Source organism: Dermacentor variabilis, chromosome 6, assembly GCF_050947875.1.
Source record: "Dermacentor variabilis isolate Ectoservices chromosome 6, ASM5094787v1, whole genome shotgun sequence".
Taxonomy (NCBI): domain Eukaryota; kingdom Metazoa; phylum Arthropoda; class Arachnida; order Ixodida; family Ixodidae; genus Dermacentor; species Dermacentor variabilis.
Genome location: NC_134573.1, coordinates 112,042,065 through 112,054,481, shown reverse-complemented (window position 1 = coordinate 112,054,481; position 12,417 = coordinate 112,042,065). Strand labels below are relative to the sequence as shown.

The 12,417-nt window shown below is 42.9% G+C and overlaps 1 protein-coding gene across 1 annotated transcript; it reads left to right on the top strand.

Moving 5' to 3' along the window:
- Positions 1-1,502: 1,502 nt before the first annotated feature.
- Positions 1,503-11,733, top strand: mRpL42 (mitochondrial ribosomal protein L42). Its single transcript, XM_075695498.1, has 7 exons — positions 1,503-1,765; positions 1,908-1,950; positions 3,027-3,111; positions 4,025-4,057; positions 5,585-5,709; positions 7,230-7,318; positions 11,624-11,733. The coding sequence occupies exons 1-6, from the start codon at positions 1,693-1,695 to the stop codon at positions 7,282-7,284; spliced, it is 414 nt and encodes a 137-aa protein (XP_075551613.1). The 5' UTR covers positions 1,503-1,692; the 3' UTR covers positions 7,285-7,318; positions 11,624-11,733.
- The last annotated feature ends 684 nt before the right edge of the window (positions 11,734-12,417 follow it).

Genomic DNA, 12,417 nt, shown 5'->3' with positions numbered 1-12,417 from the left:
TACTATGATAGAATGACTGCACTATAGCTGAATTTTCTGAAGTCGAATTGGCAGCGCATTGCCTCTGCAGTCTGGCCTCGCATCTCACTGCCCTGCTACTAGGAGTTAATTGTATTGGCACGTGAGCTAGAGCTAAAGAGGTATGCTGCACTGTGTTATGCGACATTTCGCTTTAGGAGTGTTCTAAGTAGTGAGCGGCAGGCAAAGAACAAAAAAAAAGCAGGAAGTCGATGAGATTTGGCTGAGTTAATGTGCGTTCGTCCAATGACAGGTATTGCGTCCCCTGATGATCTACGGCAGCATGTTGCAGAACATCTATCATCGGCACACACACCGGTGGCGTTTTTTTAGGGTTGTATCAGCCAAGGAGGTTTTACAAAAAATTCTGGAGTGGCAACTCCCACAGATTCTTACAAGCAGAGGTGAAGCCAGCGCCTTCCCTTACTTCATCGTTAAAAGCGTGCCAAACTAGACGGAGAATAGTGGCAGTGCAGCTGCTCCTGCTCTGTAATAAATTCTGGAGTGATTGAAAAATAAGTTTGTTGTTTCGGGCTAGAATATTGCCATTGGCATAGTCATCATATCGCGATCTCCCATAACGAGTTGTCAAGACGTTCAGTTTTGATCCTGAAACGAGTGACACAGACACACATCAAGAATCATCTGCATGGCAAAATTGGCCGTTTCAAAACCGCTGAAAGCGAAAAGAAAACGCTTGCACCACTCTGCCACATCCTAACGTTAATCGATTCCCTTAGTAAGATGGCGTTGGCCGGCTTCAATTTCAGGTCACCATCTCCACTCCAGAAACCCGCCGTGGTTGCTCAGTGGCTATGGTGTTAGGCTGCTGAGCACGAGGTCGCGGGATCGAATCCCGGCCATGGCGGCCGCATTTCGATGGAGGCGAAATGCGAAAACACCCGTGTACTTAGATTTAGGCACACGTTAAAGATCCCCAGGTGGTCGAAGTTTCCGGAGTCCTCCACTACGGCGTGCCTCATAATCAGAAAGTGGTTTGGGCACGTTAAACCCCATAATTTAATTTTTTTCCACTCCAGAATTAATTTTTTAAACCCCCTTGGTAGCAGCCATGGCGACAACTATCGCGCTTTGGGGACGTCGATAGGGGATGTGGGAATGCTTGAAGTTCCATAGAGACGAGTGAAGAAAATTGGGCGCGCGACAGCGGAACGACAGTTATGCACAGCTGTAGCTGTGTGTGAGCTGCAGTTCTCATTTCTTACGCACTAAACGATAGGGGAGGGGGCAGCCATTTCATCCTCTTGTATGCACTGTCCTTTCACTAAACTGCACTAAGTGCTTCTCATATATTCATATGCTTTCCTCGACTCGAGTGGACAGATTGCGAAAGCAGAAGGCCAATCGCGAGAGTGACACCTCGTACATTTCAAAATGGGAACTTTCTTTTAGCTAAGGGCAGCGCATAAACGCGATTATCAACATTGGCGACTTGCGTAATGATGTTGGCTACGGCTTCGGCTCGTATTCTTGCCTATTTTACTCATGTGGGTTCTGCAAGGGTCGGCTGCTAGTACAAACGCGATAAATCGTAGGTGCAGGGAGGTTGGAACTGTGTAAAACAGGAAAACAGACGAGAACATCACTTTCCACGCTTCGTGCGTGCATAACTAGTACCTGCGCTTCGTGCAAGGTTGTCATAAAGTGCGCGGAATGTTAGCGTGTCGTCGACTACTTGCTCTTCGTTCTCAAACCACGCTCATCTCTGCGTGTTCGCCTCGCCAAGGTAAGTGAATAATGTATCCGTAGATGCTCAATTGCTGCGTAAATTACCCCCCAAAAGTGCGGATGGAAACTACTAGTGCTGCTGATAGGGGCAGCTACTGCAAGGCAGCGCCGCTAACCTCGTTTCGCTTTCTCCTGCGCAGGTCAATGTTACAGCACGACCAAGGCCCTTCATAAATCGCATTCGTAAGTTTTGCACGTACATAGAAGTACTGAAGGAATTCTTTTTGAACGACGCATGGTGTTCGGGCTAGAGGTTTCATCAAAACCCTGGCATAATAGGAAGAGTTTAGTACCGTTTCCCGTTCCTAGACAGCGCAGTGAAATTACCACTAGTGAGATTTCCGAATCGAATCTGAATGCTAATATATGAGCAAAACGACTCGCGAATATCGAATGGTTTGTTTCTAAAACCAGTGACATATAACGTTTGCGTGGAGAGCTATAGGCAAAAAAAGAGGGCCGTTGACATCATTTACATGGCTTATTTAGACATATTTAAATGAATGTAGCGCCGTTCGCAAGTGCATGGACGCCTAGTCAACTGAGGAACTTGTCAATGAGAAACTACTACTTTTAGTTGTCTGGTGCACCTTATGACAGTGGGAGTAATAGTTTAAAATAAAAGGGATGAGCAAGTCACTAGATGCACGTAGATTATCAGTTGGGTTCTTTCAAGGGGAGAAGTGGTACACTGCACATTGACTTAAATGGGTGGTAACATCGCGTAAGTGTCCACATAATGAATTGCTTTGCCTAAGTCAAGACAAATTCGCATATAAACTGTCTAAAATGTTGACCTTAATAATTAATGGCTGAACATTTTTGAGCCGAAGTTATCTGCACCGTACGTTCCCGCGGGAATTGGTGGCCCTACACAGCAACCACAGCTCCTTTGCAGCAGACTCATTCGAAACAGCCGTCACTCACTACATTCTCTCTTCTTTGAGGCCACACTGAGTGGTGTTATCTCTTACGTGTTCGAAAGGAACAAATATTCGACAATCCTGAATGGTGAATTCTCAAATCAAATAGCAAAGGCTATTCGATTTATATTCAAAATTTCCAATATTCAAACACACCCGCACTTGCGATTTTATCACTGTTTCTGGGAACATGATCGGATCGTCAAAGCTTGACAGTTGCACAGGAACCCAAGGTTTTCCTAAATTATCCTCTAAGCTCAGAGCACTTGAGTTATTTTTGTCGCATTTATTTACATGAACAGTGTGCTCATACTGGTGATGGTGACGTTTACCTAGAAAGCAGAAGATTGTGCTGACTGACGATGGCTCCACGATTGTCTGCTGGCATCCAGAAGAGGAGTTTCCCTATGAGCATACGAAGGTAATAATAATAATAATAATAATAATAATAATAATTTTTATCTCACGTTGGTCGAGGAGGCTGTGGTTGAGCTGCTCTTCATAGAGGCAGCTTGACAAGAGCTTAAAGCCACCTCTATATAAAGCTATCAGCAGTGGCAATTAGTGTTTAGATACAAGAGAGTTGAACAGGAAGAATTTCAACAATTCGCATACCACACAGCAAATTCGTTAAACAAGTTCAGAGCATATCTCAACTTCACAAACAGACAAAGAACAAGAACAGAATGTAAGGATGAATACAGAGTCAGTCTAATTAAGAACTTAATATGTGCAGTTATGTCAATTCCATCGGTTTACGCTGTAGAAATTCTATGCCGACTTCCACATATTTGTTACATAGTGTCTGCAATGTGTAGGACACGTTTATTTCAGTGTTACCACTTTCCACATTTCTTTATTCTGTGTGATGTTTAAACTCACTAAAATGAACACAAATATAACAAATTATTGGAAATAAGAGAGTAAGTATAAAATTCTCACAAACTTTTTTATGCATGTCAGCATGTATGCTTACAACAAAATCGGATGTAACGAAGGTATTCTCGTGTCAGATGAAACTTCGCTATCATGAGGTTTGACTGTATTTAGCATTGCACTGTTTTGCTGTAGGCGAGCAAGATCATGAAGAAAATGTAGATTTTCTTTAATTTTGCACCTGATCGCTATGGTTAATTGGTGTTTGTAGAGGTTAAGGACAGATAACATTCCAGACTGTTGGAACAACTCACCGGTGTGCACATGAGATGGTAAATTATCTGCTAAAGATGCAGTAAATTATATGGTAAGGTGCGTGCTTCATGCTGTCTGCCAGCTGCGCAAACGTCGAATTTGCAACATTGCTTACATTTTTTTTTCTTTCTTTCTTGTTGCAGCCGCTGCCAAATATAAGGTCCAAGCTGAATGAGGTTTGTGTCTGCATGCTGCTTTTACCAGTGTTAATCGTCTTGATCGGTCGGCCTTGCCGTGTTTTTGTGTACCGATAACGAAAATGCCCACTGTGTACGAGGTCGGCCCATTGAGTGCACTGCCGGCTACAGTGGCTCAATAAGAAATACTATGCATCATTGAATAAGCATGCCCAGGTGAGGACCGCAGACATTTCCACGAGATAAAATGTGTAGTTGCACCAGCCTTGCAAAAATGTGCTGTCACTGAATGCCTTGGTAATTAAGTTAGGGAGTTTTACATGCCAAAACCACGATCTGTTTGTGAGAGACGCCATAGTGGGGGACTCTGGATTACTTTTGACCACCTGGGGTTCTTTAACATGCATCTTGTAGTTTTGTTAATGAGGCATTACAATGTTCACCTTAGTAGAAATGGCAAGAAAGCATGACTTCGAATAAGAGTAGGCGACAGGAGGCACCTGTCCTATCATCTACACTTGTTTATAATCTTGTTTTGGGCCATTTCTACCAAAATGAATCTTTACCAACTTGGCCAACAAGAAGTCCTTTATATATTATATAATAATAATATATATATATATTAATATTATATTTAATATATTAGCCACTCTGTTGCCAGTGCATTCATTTAGTGAGCAGTTATAATTTCCCTCTAAATTTTCATTCATACATTTGTGTCATCCTGTGTACAAAGAACAGTAGTGTTGTGCACACAGAGAGATCATAAACATACTTGAAGTAAAGGAGCTTGCCAGTATACATGTGAAATGTTGCTGTGTGGTCCACACAGTGCTGTCAAGTTCTGACTAGTTTCAGTCTTCTTCATTTACATTATCTGCATGAATAGCTGCAAATTTTTTCATTCTTACTGAAATATATAGCTTTATTTGCGAATCTAGTTGGATTGGAAGCCATAGAGAGAGATAAGGCAATAATTGTTTAGAAGCAGCCACATTCTTGGTTCCTTAGCAGGAGTTAAAGTTGTGGACTACTTAAGAATACTTCAGAGCACATGTTTTATTTTGAAAGACCACCTTAAGTGTGCTTATCGGTCACATTGATCACGGCGCTACCAATCTTTTTTGCTTCCTTTCACAGTAATTACCTTATAAACTTGAAGTTCTTTCACTTTTTCAAGAAATTTCAAACTTTGTGCTGTAACATGTAAAAACAATTAAAAATGTCACATGCGTAGTGGGTGTGGTTAAGACTATGGTAGCGAGTGTTAGCAGTGTGTTGCATAATTCAGGGATAGCTTCAAGTAATTTATAAAAACAACGTACATATATAAAGCCCTCATTTTTGTGTATACTCACTACTATGCTGCACGCAATGAAGAGGGGTAAAATGTAGCTTATACTCGTGCTAAATACGCACAAAAACAGACATAAACTATTCCTATAAACTAAACTAAACACTATAACTATAAACTAAACACTATTCTCACACTTGATAACGATTCATTGCACAGTTGTGGAATGAAGGTCCCGGAATTTAACCTGATTATCGTCTTTCGTCCTGCAGGAAAACTCTGCACTGAAGCTGCAGTACCGATTGGAGGAAATCGAGACGCGTTACAGAAATGAACGGCTGGAGATTGAAGCTCTGACAAAAATGACATACACCACCAAGCACAGATGGTATCCGAAGTAAGTGAAGTGCCTTGGTTGATTGCTTCTTAGGATTGTGCAGCTTGGGAAATCTGGGCCGCGAAAATGTAATGATTCTGTTTCAAGGCTAGTCCTTTTCACGCTTCATCATTGGTCTTAGCGGCACAACACGTACATTATCACCATGGTCAGCCAGTCATGAGCACTGGATTATAAGAAAAGAATAGAATCAAGTGAAAGAAATCCATATATTATATCAGCCCTGATTTCCTTGTGAGTGATGTGATGTGCCTGGCCCAGTTGGTGTGGGCCGCTACAGATGGCGCAGTGTGTCCTGCGTAGCGAGTAGTCGCATTGACATCGTCATCAGCTACCTGTTTCTGCTTCCGTTTCCGGGAGCCTTCCCTTGTTTTGCTGTTTTCCCGCGATGGGCAGATCATCCAGGTCCGAGCCGCTGGCGTGTTCTGCAGGTCTGTTACAATGTGTATTTACGCTTAACCATCATTAAACCGTTTTGCTACATTGAAAGTCTTTGTGCATTCAGCCTTAGCCTCGCATCCTCCTGCCACGGGCACTGCAAGTGTCTTGCTCAACATAAGCACCATCAGTTCAGTGGAAGAAGAGGAAGCATCCGAGCTCAATATACCCACATTGTCTGCTTCTAAAGTGCTAACCACAAAGCAGGACAGACAGGAGTGCTGACTCGGCTGATGATGCATTCCAGCTAATGTCCTGCCAGTAGGTGGTGCCCATGGTGCACCTACCCATGACTGCTCCCTCAGAGTAACGGAAACTAATGTCAAAGGCCATGCTTTTGTGTACAGCTGGTACTGTAAGTGCGTTATGACCATCATGTTTAGAACAACACATATATTGGCTTTGCAGAATAATAGTACATGGATAGGCGTTGATATTTATCACTCGCAGCTAGCAATAGCTGAGCAGCTTAGCACCTAGATTTCAGCCCTCAGTCCAAGAATGAGCCTATCACATCTTTTACCAGCTGCAGATAACAAGCTAGCATACTTAAATCACATGTTTTATGCGACTGCTGCCTGGTTTCACCATTTAAGCCTGGTCCGCCTAGTTGATGGACACCATTTTGCATGTGCTCATTGTTTTTACTTGCTGCCATGTCCTTATGGCAGCTAACGCGATTGGCACTAACAACCAGCGGAGAAACAAACGGTGGAGAGCACATTACGAAGGCGCAAAGAAAGGCAGCAAGTGCTAAAGGGGTATACTGCAGAAAGCTAGGTGCAGCAAATGCATTGTGGCATGGGCGAGTCAGTGTTCCTCTCCATCTTCTTCCATGGCACTGACCAAGTGTGATGCTGCTGCACTTCAGTGACTTGATTAGGAATGGGAAATTTGGCATGGAACAGGCAACGGCAGGTGTTGCTTCAGAATAGCCTTCAAAGAACAAGATATTCATCTAACTCTAACTTACAGGTCCTTTCAATGGCTTCTGACTGCATCTTATGTTTTTTTGCTCTTTTTCTAACCAATCGGAGAGCTGGCTGTACTCGATTCACGTTTCTGTATTTCTTTCTTTCCAGGAACAACAAGAAGTATAGGGTTCCCAAACCACCACTTGATAGAGAAGGGCTGTAAATTTCCTGAGCAAATAGACACCAAGGCCTTGCAGGTAAGTTGCAGAAATTTGAAATCTAAATGTTTATTTTTGGGTATGCCCACAATAGAAAATGGCAAATAGAATATAATAGAGGAGCAACCAAAGAAAGACGTAGTTCTTCTCAATTGTTTTCCGCTCTAATAAAGTTAGCAGTCTTTGTTTTTCTTTCATTTCTTACAAGAGGTCGCAGAAACATAACAATAATCAATACTGTTGACCATGTTACTGGTCTGGTGGGTATGCCATCCGTAGCACCTTCACTGGGCAATGGAATGGAGACGCACATCTGAATCTTTTGACCATGCAGGCAGGGCATTAAAACGAATTGCAATTGACTGATTGGCACTGCTGTAATGAAAGCAGTGTCCAGAAATATATTTGGCTTTCCTTTTCTCCACAGAAAGACATGGAACATGTGTTGGAACTTTGAAGCGTGTATAAATTAGCAGCATTGATGATAGTTGGCCATGTAGTATAAGAATTTGTAGTCTCTGAAAATGGTGATGGGGTGCTGAAGTCATGGGTAATTTTAGATGGGGACAGGTCAGTAATGAAGTGACAAATGCCCCTTGTGAAGAATAAGTATCCATCTGCCAAATGGTCTTTGCACATTCATCCCCTCATGGTGTGTGTGTGTGTGTCATGCAGCAGCCAATCGTTATCACCTCCTAGTGTGTGTGCATTTCAATAGCATGTGGTCAAAAAATGATCACACTGTTGCAATCAAAACATTTATTTTAATAGATACAACTTACTCAAGCTTGTCACCTTTGAAGCAATACCCTTTGCTAGCAACACAGCATTCCCAAACTTCTTTCAAACTGCGGATGTCTTCTGGAATGCTTCTTCAGGAATAGTGAACAGTTTGTGTGTACTTTATTTTTCGATCTGATCCTATGTGTTGTAATGGTGTTCTTTCAGGGTAGACTTCAACTTAGGAACATTTGTGGTGGATTGTGCCTTGCCAAAGAAAATGACCAACATCCCCTTCATGTTAGATCGAATCCTTGCCCCTCGCACTGTGATAGCTTAGCATTGGATTCGGCGTCATAGCCATACATCCAGGTTTCACCACCTCCTATCATGGTTTTCAAAACATTTTCATTGGCATTGGCTGTGACAATCAAGCAGTTCACCATGATTTTCTTTCTGGTCCTCGATCAACGCATGGAGCACAAATTTTGGTCGATGTGAGGAATTTTGATATTTTCTGTCATAATTGCTTGGCACAATCTGAAGCAGGTGCTTACATTTTCAGCACTCTCTCTAATAAACAAAATTATTGGATAATTCTTCTGATGAGTTACTGGATAACCAATGCCTGTCAACATCATCAGCCAACATTCTTTGCGTTTTGATATGACTACTGTTCAAACACTGCAATCAATCTGTATAATCTTCCTAAAAGGCTTGTTGCAGCATTTATCACATTTTAGCCACAGTACTTGAAGGTTTCAGGTGGAATTTCACACTCAAGTTGTCCTCCAAGACGTTTGTTTTTAATACCTTGAAATTTGAAAACTTGTAACTGCACTTGTTTATTTCATTGGCTGTATGGACTGATGCTGAAAGGAGCACTGGGTTACAAAAAGATGCCACTAGCGAGCACCACATGCCGCAGTGCCCCCTGTTTGCTGGTTCATGCACTGAATGATAATTTCATTTTTTTCTTCATTCGCATCTCTGATACCCTCATCTCTACAGATACTCACCTCCCTTTCTCTGCGTTGGCATGCATGCATCTGCAATTGGGTGAAAACCATGTTACTTTCGAGATGCTCAGCAGTTCACTGTCACTCTGTGTGCATGTGTGTGCTTGTTTAATCTATTCTACTGGTGTTAAACATTCAGTGCCATTCAATGGCAAATCCTGGTGTTTCTTTTTCCAACTCTGTTCACTGCTTTGCCGCGGCTCCTTACATTTATTGCTTGCATTGGTGTAGGAAGCTTTTTTCCCAGCAACCACCTCTCCTGTTACTCTGCCCTTCCTCTATGTGTGCACCTATCTATTTCTGCCTGCTGAACCAGTCGGGGTAGAGCATAAATCCCGGCTCGAGTGCAGCATGGGGCCCAATGCTTACTTAGGCCTGCACCTGTAGTTTGCTAGATGTACAGTGCTCAGCCATATAAATGCAATATACTCGGAATGCATGGCGTCCGGAACCTGTTGCACCACCAGCGTGTGCTGTCGGAATGCTGGGGGCCAAGTGCAGTTGCCAGGCATCATAAACACTCTTGCCCCCATCGTATACCACACTGTATTGGCTTCGTTTCTCTAGCACCCGCCCGTGACACAAGCACCTAGAGCCATGCCCTTTGAGTATCGTGTTTGATTCGATGAGCACTTTACATACTGGCACCAGATTCCCTGTAAAGAAAACATCACTGTCTTCCGATTTTTCAGAATTTTTTTGTATGCAGTAGTCCAAAATGCATTGGCTGTAACCTGTGTACAATGGGAGGGTAGATTAATTACTCACTCCTCCAACCAACTTGCTACTCATTCACTTAGAGTTAGAAAGGCAGTGCTGGGACAGAGTACCCACTCACATCTGTCACTTATGGGCGCACATGCAAGTTCGGCACTTTCTTAATGTGTTCCTCAGCTATGAGGTTGACTGTAATGCCAGTTTTATATGTCTGCAGCATTGTCTATTCACTACAGCATTGCTGTGCAGTGGAAATATTTGACATTACAGTACACACTACATTCCTCTGCAGCCTCGGCCACCTTTACTTCCCCTCTGCTGACACATTCAATTCTGCATTCATCCTACCATACCGTGGCCTCTGGAAATTTTGCTATTTTAGTAAGGGTCTTAGCAAGCCCTGAGCAAGTACACGGATGCGCAGGGCTTATTTCTGTAATTGGAACCTCCATCATGCTGTATGGCTTTTCGCAATGTATGTGCAGCCTATGCACGGAGGTTTAGTGGGTTTCCAGAGGCATGGAGAGCATTTGGCTGCAAGAAAAATGACGATAAAAAGTGTAGACGCCATTAAAAGTCCGCTCGATCAGCTTAGTGGCAGATTCAGGGCAGCGTTCCACATTCCCTTACTGGCACGAGTGTTGTGCGCATGCACAACACACACTAGGGTTCCTGCTGGCCTGCTGTGTGTGTGCACTAGTCTGATTAGAAAGAACACTAAAGCGTCAAGTTAACATTATCCATTACCTCACTGGGTGCAGCCTAACAGTGACTGTTTCCCGTCAATCGCATCTCGTGCATCATCGAGGTGCGACGCCACTGACGACGCTCCTCATCACTCCAGTATAAAGCCCCTGGATCTTCGAAAAGTAGGGAAGGGCTTTGATCTCGCCGCCGAGCTACATGACTGGAAGATAACTTCAGCACTCCCCCTGGTTTCGGCCAGGAGCAGCTGGTAGACTACATATGCCTCGCACGCATCATTTTCCATTTTCAAATGGCGCGCACGTTTGTGCCTGGACATGTGCTTTGATATGACGATAACTGTTTTTGCAGTTGCATGGTTCTTCTTCATTTGTTCATGCAAAGGGAAAGGGAAATGAGCCAATGGCTTGAAAAGAGATGCTGAACTCTTGTATTGACCGCCTAATGTCACGCAGCTGCTTAATGTAATGTTGCTCATAGAGCTCATGCATATCTATTTCTCTTGGCACAAACCAGCAAGCGCTATTGGCAGTTGTGATTACCTTCAGAAGATCCAGAAGCCTGTTAGCTGCCAGCTTGCTGTTTCTTCTGATCCACAGCAGTTGTCTTGCCTGCTGCATGGCACGTTGCACCTGCGTATGTTTAGAACACCCTTTCAGGAGTTCGAGTGGAACACTAAGCCTTGCTATCGCTATCAATGCTTCGTCCTTTGGGTGAAACTGCCAATGTTTTATTCAGCCTGTCACGGCGTCATTTTTTTCTATGGCATTCTGCTGCTGAGCAGGAGGTCATAAGTTTGATTCCCAACCACAGCAGCTGCATTCCAGTGGGGGTGGCATCTAAGAATGTGCATTTGATTACATTGAGCTACACATTGACGAACCCAAGGTGGCCAAAATTAATCTGCTGACCTCTCACCCACCCACACACTCTAATAGCCTATGTTGCTTTGGGATATTGATCCACATAACTTGATTTGCATTTGATGTTGTTGTTTTTTCATGTTGGGTCCATAGTGTGCGCATAATTTCTTTGCTGCATAGACACTCTGGTGACTTAAAAAACCAGCTTTTAAGTGACATTTCGTGATCTATACCAGTCTCTTTAGCAAGATTATTGTGAAACATGTCTGTTGATGTTCTCTTACTTACCTTAACCTCTTTCTTTAATTTTTATATTTCAGGTGCAAGGGCGCTCCATTTGTGCAAGCGTATAGCCACATTTTGTTTAGAGATATTCCATGCTTGTTAATAAAGTCACAATGAGATCATAATTCATGTATATTCAACCCTCTATCTTGTCTTGTGTGTACAACTTTGACAAGTGTAGATGTGCTGCTGTTCCACAAGTGTGATGTCAACGGAAGCAAAAGAGTCATGCTACTTCTGCTTATGGCATGTGGTAACCATCTGTTTGAAGAAATAAGTTTCTGGAAAGTTCTCAATCAGTTTAGGTTCATATTAGCAAAAGAAGGCTGGTGATTGTGGCTGTGTAACACAATAATCTTTGTGGCATGCTTCTGTACAGATGCATTTTTTGTAGCACAAAGATTAGGCCCAGCATCTGTATTTTCTTAAATGAATACTGACGCATTAGATATTTAGGATACTTGTGTTGATTCCTTTGTAGTACATGGATGCCATTGACAAAACTATGATAGTCATTAGCCACGTTAACATGAATGCGACAGTGACGCATCGCATCACATTTCTAGCGCATCGCATTAATGCATCAGGCGAGAGTAGATTTACAGGCGCGAATCAGCTCAAGCATGTGGCGCGGCGTTCTTGTGAGAGTTAATGCACTATATGTAAACGGCGTCGCATTGCCTTTCTTAAATGCGCTTGGAAATGCAATGCGCTACTGTCGCATTCATGTAAACACGGCTGTAGGGGCCTAGAATATCATTTTAACATTGTTTTAAAAGTTGCATGAGCTGCTAAGTTATTTTCAGCACAGAAACATTTACTAGCATGG